This window comes from Anarhichas minor, unplaced genomic scaffold (genome assembly GCF_050575085.1).
Source record: "Anarhichas minor isolate MPS153535 unplaced genomic scaffold, ASM5057508v1 ptg000003l, whole genome shotgun sequence".
Lineage (NCBI taxonomy): Eukaryota > Metazoa > Chordata > Actinopteri > Perciformes > Anarhichadidae > Anarhichas > Anarhichas minor.
Genome location: NW_027466449.1, coordinates 12,178,889 through 12,189,806, shown reverse-complemented (window position 1 = coordinate 12,189,806; position 10,918 = coordinate 12,178,889). Strand labels below are relative to the sequence as shown.

The window sequence follows — 10,918 nt, the reverse complement described above, 5'->3', positions numbered from 1 at the left end:
AAGTATTAATCATATTTGAACATGTTCATGATGTTCAAGTATGAATTGATTAAAGCAACAGCTTGTACTTAAAATTTACAAGTAATGGTCATAACTTGTTTTCTTTCAAAGTAATTGTGATGGGACAGAATGCCTTTGACATGATTGTATTATCTCAGTGCTTCATCATCTATTGTTTGCTGTACTGATTTATAATTTTAGTGTTAAAAGCCAAACACCTTTCAGTGATATCATAGATATATTTATCTTAATGTCACCTTTATTTTCCTGCCAATAGCAAGCAGTCTGTCTATAAGTCAGCATAAAGTAAAATTTGATATTTGTAAACCCATTATACATGTTAAAGAACAATTGCTGAAAACATGTAAAAAGACTGAGCTATATAGTACTGAATTAGTGATTTTTGACAGTTTTTCACCATTTTTGTGTTCAGGATTACTGAGGGACATCTAATAAGACCAGCTAACGGTAACGGTTAGCAACAATGGCTGATGATACACTTTCTGAAACTAATGTTAACTTGTGACAGCAGACATTGCAACATAAGATTACAATAATGTCTACAGTAATATCCTACATATTAGTGAATTCGGGTATATTATATGAACCTAAAAATGGAGGGACCTCCATGCTGCATCCTGCCTTTGTCGGGTACTGCGGCGCAGAGACCTAACAGCTAACAACAACAACAACATGCTAACAACAGTACGCTAATTGTGCAACAAACCAAACAAGACACATGTGAATTTTACATGCAGTAAGTGTTCCTAATCACTGTGTCTATAAAAAGAACTAAGTAAAGACCATATGTAGGTATACGGGGGCTTTCTGTTTTCTCTCAGGCTGCAGTACTGATGGATTTAAAAAGTTATGTTGTTGTTCGTTTATTACAGAATTCTTAATAAAGTCTGACAGTGCACAAGCATAAAGTGACAAGCCTTTAATGTTGTTTTTTAAGAAGTTAAATTATTTTGTTTATTGCCAAGATGCTGTGTTTTCTATTGCTGGATGTTGTTTTAGGCTACTCTGAAAATACAAGGAGGGAGACAGCTGGTCTGATTATTATTGAGGTTATACAAGGTTTTTTTTAGCACATTTCTTTCTCTGCGCGGCATTGGGAAAAACTGATTTCATAGACTGATTCGACTTAAAAATAATCTCCCACGTATTTCTGTTTTGTGCCTTATTTAGGCCAAAGGGATGTGCATTTTAGAGAACTGGGTTCTCCGCACATCTTCCAGCCCCATGCAGCTGAATCAGGTGTCTGTAAACTCAAGGACAGCAATCTCTCAATAGGATATCAAGGACTTTCTGACCCTGACGAACACAGTGTTGAAACTTCAGTCCGTTTGCACAGTTAAATTCTGCAAATCAATCAGCGTGCTCCACTCCCTTTTGTGTGTTTGAAATCACTCAATGTATTTAACCTTGTGCTAATCTGACGTTCAATTGAGACGTGTTATGGAAATATTACTTTGTCGAATTTCGTAAGATTCCCAATGTGAATTCACAGTAAAAATGTCAAATTACCATCACATTTATTTAAACGGGTTCATGTCTGAGAGGAGCTTATGATTTTAGTTTGATCATACAGCCCTTTATGTGTAAACAGAAGAAGCAATATACAAAATGTGTATAGTGGTTTTCAAAGGGGGTTTCACTTATGGGCTGCACAATCCAGAATTACGGCTGTAAGAATGGTTTGAGAAACTTCCAGAGTTGCTTGACCTTCTATCGCTCTCAGATTCATGAGGCAGCGCTATTGATTTAAACAGGTGGAAAGGCCCTTCTCCTGTCAAGGAAATTTAATCATGTCAGAAGGGCCACCGGGTTATTGCACAAGCCACTGTCACTGACGCCATAGGACGCTTTTTATGTCAGGGGCCTCGACAATATTAATTTTACTTTCACCTTATGTTCCGGGGGAAGAGGCCGTGTGGAGATCCACAGCAGTTTCCTGAGAGAACGACACCAAAACTGAAGCACCCAAAAAAGAGGTTAATAAGAACATTTTATTCTCGGAAATATCTATATGCTCGAAAGAGCACAGAATTCTCATTCTGCTCAGTATTCTGACTTAATATATTCAGGATCGGTGGTGCTCATCCTCCTTGAGAAATCCATGATAGAGTTCTTTACTCTGTTGACTAAGCTAATTAAGTTTTTTAATATATACTTTACGTTTCATAATCAAAGCAACACTGATTCATTTCAATTAAACTGAAAACATGCTCCCACAAATCACCGTTATTTCAATCTCACTGTTCAATTTCTATTATAATCAATCATTTTAACAATCAGAAGCAGTTGTACTTCAAAGTGGTGTAAGGTCCAAAAGTTTTATTTGTGTGTGTGTGTGTGTGTGTGTGTGTGTGTGTGTTCATGTGGTGGGTGCTCATGTTCAGGCTAATTTCAACCCCTTTTGTGAATGGCTGATTATCACAATCTGTAGCTTACGTTCAGGGGGAGCAGCAGCGTTAAGTCCTTCAGAGTGAGCGAAAGACGAGGGGGAAAGAGTCGGCATGGCCCAGAAAAATAACTGTAAGTTGATGTTCTGATTATGTTAATATTTTATTCCTTTTTTTCTTTTCAAGTAGTCAAGTTGATTACGAACAAGAGATCTAATAAGACAGCTAGGGTGTTAATGAATGGCACTACTTACATGTCTAGATGACACATAACATATTTTCACTGAAGACCTTTCATTTGTTTCGTCAGTTTGTTCACCTCGCTCTGATTTTCATTCTTTGGCACTTTTGAGACTTAATTGTTTTGCTTCTCACTCTTGAAATCTTAAGAGAAACAATGCTTCAATAATGTGATTATGGTTTTCTCCTCGGGTTGTCCTGTGCAAGTGCCGGGCTTTATGCTCATGCGGAATAGAGTTAAATCAGAAATGAAAAGGTTTAGATCCTGTAAGAGGTGTATTGATTATTTGTTTTCTTCTCAACAACAAGTTATGTGAGCGTATTGAGCCCTTTGTAAAATCCAGCAGGAATTTCCTATTGCAACAAGAGGCAGATTAGTCTCACTGAGCTCTCATTCTCTCTCTTTCCTTGTCTCCCTCTTAAACATACAGTTCAATTCTCCATCAGGGAATATAGACCCTCAGATCAACATGTGGTCATGTCGCTCTTTTGCGACGGGATACGTGAACATGTTTACCCGGCTTTCTTCAAGGCCATGAGCCACCCAGACCACATTGGCGTTGCTCTGAGCATTTCCATGGCTGGTTATGTTCTTGGAGGCAGCTCCTACTTCCAAGCTTTGCTCTTTGGCAGTGCATGGGCTGGCCTCATTTATTACTGCTGCCACGAGATCTACGACAGCTACGTGAGGAGGAAGCTGAGCGCAGACATGGCTGACATTCGAGCCAACTACCTGGAAAACCCAGATAACGGTTTCTGGGTGGCAGAGGCAGACGCCAACGGCCAGTCCAAGGTGGTGGGGATGGTGGCGGTGACGGGGAAAGCGGGAGGGGAGGAAGGGGAGCGGTTCGATGACCGGAACGGAGGAGCGATGGGAGGAGGCTCAGAGTTTACCCAAGATGCTGGTGATGGGAGTTACGGCGAGATGTCCCACATGGTTGTGGTGTTTCCGTGGCGCCGCAAAAACCTGGGTTCACAGTTGACGAGGACGGCCCTTGATTTCTGCAAAGAGCGGGGATACGGCCGCCTTGTTCTGGACGTCAGCTCGCCACAGACGGCTGCCATTTCCCTGTACCAAAAATTTGGTTTTGTTCAAACTGCATCCCACAGCGACACGCACGCTAATCGCTGGTTCTCCAAACTGGCCAGAATAAATGTGATGCGAATGGAGAAGTTTTTTTGATGAATGTTAGACCTCTAAACCTGACGCAACCCTCCACTGTACATTAAGAAAATATCAGTTAAATTATGCTTCTTGTCTGATTTAATGCACAAATCTTTCTGTTGAGTGATATTCCGTCGCTCATATCTCCAGCTGGTTATCATGGTAGTTTGAAAAAGATACATTAAATGTCATGTTTTTTTTAACAAAGCAGCATTAATCACCTCAGTTTCCTTGTATTTCTTCTTGCCTTGATGTATTATGTATCCACCTGCACCCCTGACAGTCCATTGCCCACAACCATGGAAAACAACGAGCCAATTAGTCAGCTTCTCTGGTTAGTCACATTCACGTATAAATTGCACACAAAACAACAATACGTCTCAATAATTATTAAATTAATTCTAAGACATTAAGCAGAACAGACTGTATTCACATTAAATTATTGTTCTCATATCCAATAAGGAATAAAAAATATATATGTGTGAGAAAGGAGAAATTAAGTCATTTGGAAGCAGTAGAACTTTCTTTTTAAGCCTCTTTCCAGGGAGAAGCTGAATCCCTCTGCCTCGGAGGAATTAATGCCAGCTGACTTCTAAGACCTCACAACTCTTTGCTTAAAATACCAATGAAAAATGCAATAGTATCAGGACATTTGGAGGTTTAAAATTCTTTGGAGCTGAAAGAGTTGTGTGTGTAGGTTTGTAGGTGTGTGTGTGTGTGGGGCATAGAAAGAGGATAAAGAGCTGAATACGTGCTTTCAGGTCATCGCACACAAGGCAAAGATTATCGACACCAAACAATAGTGAAAAAGCTTAAGTGTGTCTATATTGGTGGTCTTATGATATGTGCGAGGAGGGACACAGTGGAGGTGAAAGGACCGTGGGAGTTACTCTTTTATGGCAAAGAAACTGATAGTTGGCCGCGATTTCTGAAACAGTGTCAACAAGGAGCTTCCTGTCAACTATACCGCCTCATGCCAGCAGGATATCTTCTTAATAAACCTTTTTGTCTGCCACAAGCATTGTGCAGCTTCAGCTAAACAACATAGATTATTGCCTAGAAAATCCCCCAAAAGGTGATTTGAATTTCCAAAATATTATCAGAGCCACACAGTGCCTGCTTATCTTGAAAGAGTGTGTGCCCGTGGTAAGCCTGTAGGGAAAACATCAAGCAACCAGTGTGTGCAAAGACAGGTGTGGTATAAATGAGTTTCAAGAATGAGTACTGTATGAATAGAGCAGTTTGGCTCTGAGACACACACACACACACACACACACACACACCGTCAAAGGCCTTCGGGCTTCAATCATTCCTGCTGAGGCCGTCAGAAAAAAAATTAGGCTAGTGGCCAGCCGGCAGGTGTTGAACTAGCCAGAGGAAGATGAGCCTTACTGGCCAACCTGTTGTCATCCTCGCACAATTACCCATGCAACTGGCCTCGAGGTAACGACAGCTTGATTGTAATTCCTCTCATACACATGCTTCACGGATGAGTCAGTTGCCTTTTTCGGGGTATGTTAGAGGAAAAAGCTTTGTAAGCCCTCCAAAAAAAGGTCAGAATTGCTGCAGCTACAGTGCCTATAGAATGCATTCACCCCCCCCCCCCCCCCCCCTCAGAAGTTTCAGTGTTATACTGCCTCACAACATTGAATCAAAGTAGATTTGATGTGGCGTTTTGGCACTGATCAATACAATAAAACCCCTTTTGTCAAACAAAGCTCTCTCTGCATGCAAGTGTTCACCCTGCTGTCTAAGTCAGTAATTAGCAGATGCACCTTTGGCAGCAAATACAGCACATCTGGACACTGGCAATTCTCTACAAAACTGCCCAAGGTCTGTCAGATTGCATGGGGACCATCAGTGAACAGCCTTTTTCAAGTCAAGCCACAGATTCTGTATTGAGATCTGGCTCAGATCTGATTCAGTCCCTCCATATTGGCATAGTTGTTTTTAAGCCATTCCTGTGTAGCTTCATCATTTAAAGACGTTACAACCAACTGAAACCCCTCGACGGCACACTGTTGATTTTACTAATGATGTGGCTTCTAAAGCTAAATGGCTGCAGCATTGATGCTTCAGGTGTGCTTATTAAAGGGGGTAAATTAATTTAGATCACTATAGAGATTATCTTTCACTTTGACATCAAAGGGGGGGTTTTCTGTTCATCAGTGTAAAAAAGAAAGAAAAAGAAAGTCACGTGAAATCGACATTCATTCAATGTTGTAAAACAAAGCATGAAAACATTTAAGTGAGGTGAACCACTGTGAAATTTCATTTTTTTTTTATGGACGCATGCATGCAACAGCTGAGCGATGATTGGATTTATTTGCATAATGAATTACTTAATTAGTGTTGTTTATAAAAAATCTTTCTGTATTTTGTTTGCTTGTGACAGTCTTACTTTCGTTTTGTGCCGCGCCGGCGACAGCCACGGCCGAAGGCATTATGTTTTGGGGTTGTCAGTCCTTCCGTGTACGTACGGACCACTCTTCTGACAGCAATATCTCAGGAACGCCGGGAGGGAATTTTTTTCATACTTGGACTCAAGGATGAACTGGTTTGATTTTATTGGTCAAAGGTCACTGTGACATTTTGGACAAACATGGATGTAAATTGCAACTTGACATACATCCACGAGACGGCAATTCTAGTTTTGGTATGAAAGGTAGACATGACAAAACTCATAGGGACTTTATATCAATCTGTTATTACTGGACTGGAGGTCTTTCCCAATTTGAGATAAGATGAGATCAATGAAATGGTCAGACTCTTATCAAATGATGAGCTCAAGAAATTCAATTGGAAAACATCTCTTTGTCCTCTACTTTTAGGATGGAATGGTGTGTTCTATTTGTAATATTTGTGTGTGTGTGTGTGTGTGTGTGTGTGTGTGTACTGGCTTGGGTGTGGGGAGGGATTATCTTGAGCATTCCTGCCTTTATGTATTCTCACCATGAGGTAGGCTATAGTGTATTAATCTGACTCGGATCAAGATCGAAGCCTTCTAGTTTATCCCAGGAAAAAGCTAATATATCTTACGGCAAACTTTGATGACACTTGCAAAGTAATAACAAAGCAAGTAATCAACTCAACAAACAACACCTGTATGTAAACAAGCCTGTCTCTTTTTCTTTATTAGCACTGTTATTGAAAAAGCAAAGATTATGGAGATTAATTGCACCAGTCGCCCATGTGCTGTTGTCTGAAAGCCAGAGGTAGATTTGTTTGGATCATACATCATCATGCTATTCACCTCCGCCTCGCATAATCACTTTTCCTCTTCTTTGTTGCACCCCAGGAAGTTTCTTTTTTTTGGCCATGCTGCTGAACTTCACTGCAAAAGACCTGGCCAGTGACTTTCGTATTAAAACACAAGGAACAGAGGCATACTACACAAACAAGATATAGCTTATACTGCAACTTCAGTCCACTGCATTTTTTGGAACCCACCATTATGCAGAATGTGCACTTCCTTTTACTTTATAATTGGTCAATTATTTGCTGCATGGCTCAAGAATGATAAATATGTTCTTCTATGAGAGCAGAGTATTGGACCACAGCGCACGCTCTAAGACACTAACAGGCAAAGTATGAAAGACTGGATCCTTTAAAATGAGAGTTTACAGTACAACAGTGAAGCACGTATGAAACCACTATAAGTGTCTCATTATCATTCAATGTTGGAAGTCAAATTATAGGGATGAATGTGGGATTAGATGTCGCTAATGAGTTGGTATTAAATATGTTTACACCACAATCCATCTCTGCATCGTGGATAAATGTTCCAGACAATGTGAGGCAGCAGCTTGTTTGCTGAGCTGCTGCTCCACTGCAAGGGGACTGCTGGGATTCGGTCAAGGAAGTAATTGGACACAACAACATGTGCAAAATTGATCACAGCTGTTGTATTTAGGAGAAATACGGGACAATCAATTGTTTCATGATTCAGGCTCGACGCTGAGTCACCCACAATAACTGCACTCCATTATATAAGACAGTGTAATCCTCTTATGGTATGCGTAAAATGAGTCTGCAATATTTTAGGATAATGAAACGAGACGCTCTGATCTCAACCACTGAGAATTTTCTATATTATAGAATAAGAATGACTGCGGAGCTGAAATGCAGGTTTATACATTTGGGGGACTAGTGTGTTGGATTTAGCGGGATTTATTGGCAGGAATTAAATATAATTTTCATAATTATATTTTCATTAGTGTATAATCACCTGAAAGAATCATGTTTTCGTTCCTTTAGGATGAGTGAGAGGTGTGCGCCACCGTAAGACGCTTTACTGGCTTTCATTTTTGTGCAATGACAAAGAAACTAGATATCTTTTCTTAAACTATTAGGACAATGTTTTGAGGTTTGTTTATGAAACTTTGACCCATTTTGTCTTTTTTTTCAGTGTTTTATTTTTCTTCTGTTGAGCTTTAAGGGACTGCATCAAAGTTATTGGAGTGTTTAATTCACCCATTAGTAGAAAAAGTTTGCTCCATGCTGAACTTGAAATGTATCAGGTGTTAACGTCATATGTTTGTCACATTTCAAGGAACTGTATTTCGGCTGCCTTTATGATGCAGAAGAAAATAAATGTGGTTCGTGAAATATGATGCACTCTGTTGAGATATGTTCAATATCTCAAAACCGACCTGTTGGCTCAACTAGTTGAAGGTGATGAGAAAATAAAACGCTGATACAGAAACAAGATTTTAGATTTTTGTCCTCTGGCCCAGCACATTCAAAAGGCATTTTGTAGTGAATACAACATAAAGAACCACTCCCTAATGCTTTCCATACACTCCCTAACTGACAACATTTGACAAGCATAAGCCATGATCAAATATATTTTGGAAATTATTAATTTCTCACGATATACAGAATAATTCCGTGATATCGCTGAGCTTCCAGAGGTAATTGAAGGAAGTGAAGAAAAAAAATCCCCTTTACTAATGGCCAGCAGAAATCATTAAAAGCCAGCTTTGATTGATCTCCATATTAACTAAAGACCCGCGGAAGCTATTTGACGAGTACGTTGGAAGACGGCTCTTTGTCATGCTCGCCCAGTGAGTCATGGATTGAGTTGTGCCGCTGTGAGGAATGTCTGGCACGTGTCGTTTGTATTGAAGTGAGGAAAGGATAATGTCTCAGACTGGAGGGGGGGGGGGGGGTGATGAGATATGTGCTCCGAGCCAGAGAAATTTCACCTCGAGGGAATGACATCGTGGATACACTGCCGTCTCCCAGTTATAGAGCACTTGAGGCCAACTGTTATGTAACTCCATACATCTGTTGTGTCATAATCTGACAGATTATGTGTTTGTTAGCTGTGATGCTGTTTGCATTTGCCACTATAACACCAGTTATGTATTACATGTCTGTGTTTTTTTAAGGCCCAAACCAAACCTCTCATGTTCTCGCATTTGAGTCATTTTACATGTATGAACAATTCTTGCACTCGGTGCATATTTCAAAGAGACTATTTAAGTGTCAAATTGAAGCTATTATTTTCTGGGATGTTGGCGTTTTGTAAATTATGGGCTTGAAGAGAGAACGGCATGATGTTTATGAATCTTAAAAAGCTGTCTGATCGGAGAGCTTTGTTTCCCTCAGCCGGGTGTCACTGTCTGCACGGAGCAACAAGACCAAAACACAGTGTGAATGGAGAACGTGCAAAGCTGAGGCGAGAGCTCCCAATCGAATCAAATGGTTCTGATGCAGGGTATTGACTGCTTTTGGAAGCTTAATAGGAGATTTAATAGGCCCAGACAGAGAACCAGCTTACATTTTTCATGAGGCTATTTCTCAGGTGTATTTGTGTTTGAACAAGCTCACAAAGCTACATGATATTTGTAAACGGGTCTTGTCGTCGCTGCAATTCATGTGTCCCCGAGGATCTTTTTGGGTTGGATTCGTAGGGCTCAATTGGATTTCTCTCTAAATGAAACACAGACATACCTGCTTGGAGAAAATTGGTTCTACACTACAGTACAGTAACGTTATTGATAAATACCTCTTGAACACTTTGGCTGAGGACAGGGTCAGTATAATTCAGACAGAATGCAGTTAATACACCATGCCAGACTCTGTGGATGGATGGATTGATACATAGATAGATAGATCCAGGGCTGCAGGATGTGAGGAAAATATGCGACGTGCGTTAACGTCGTTGAATATCCCGATAACAATATTACTTGCGATAAATAAACCGATATGAAAGTGTACTCAGTTCTGTCTTTTCCTGCTGTCAGTATATTGCTGAAATACCACAAGTTGCTTCTTCAATAAAATAAATGAAGGGAAATTATTTCCAACATTCTTTTATTGAACAAGTTGAACATTGAACTGAACACAAAAGCAACCAATAAAAAACAATGATAATATAATGATTTCTACTGATACTCTCTTTCAACTAGCTCAAAAAATAACCTTGCCGTTTCTTCGTGATGTGTTTATAGAGTAGGTCAACATTGTGATGACGTTATAAAAACAATATAATTATCAACTTTATATTAACATCTGATGGAAAAATTAGGAAAAACATTTTATTTAAAACTGAAATTACAGAAGATGAATGGTTGAATATTTGCAGAACACAACAGTCCTCAACATCCTCGCGTACTTGGAGAGAACATTGCTGGAAGAATGTAATTCGATTCTTTATTACCCCCCAAATTACAAGCAAATATTTCTCTATTGTTCATCCATGTTGGAGGAAATACGGGGCAGTACATGTATGACACCCATACGCCATACCCATGTATTTTTGTTATGTCCTGAAATTGTACAGTTTTGGGGAAATATCCATTATAGTCAACATTTTGGGTTACCTAAGTCATTTATGTTGCTCCACTTTGGTAATATGACGGGAGATATTGTGTTAAGAGAAGACATCTTGTTAGCAGCTTATAAGAAGGCTAAGAGAATGTACAAGGCAGAACCACCATCACAAGATGGGTGGCTGATAATTGTGAATGAAATATATGGCATGGAACTGTTAACACACACAGAATAAGAGCACAAGAGGAGCGATGTGGTGAGTAGTGGGAGGAATTGACGATGTTTACAAGTGAACGATAAGACAGGATAAGAACCTCCGAATATG

General features: G+C 39.8%; 1 protein-coding gene across 1 annotated transcript; it reads left to right on the top strand.

Moving 5' to 3' along the window:
• Positions 1-2,522: 2,522 nt before the first annotated feature.
• LOC142960661 (putative N-acetyltransferase camello) lies at positions 2,523-3,831 on the top strand. The gene is made up of 2 exons (XM_076102615.1): positions 2,523-2,541; positions 3,080-3,831. Exons 1-2 carry the CDS (start codon positions 2,523-2,525, stop codon positions 3,829-3,831), a joined length of 771 nt encoding a protein of 256 aa, XP_075958730.1.
• Positions 3,832-10,918: the final 7,087 nt, after the last annotated feature.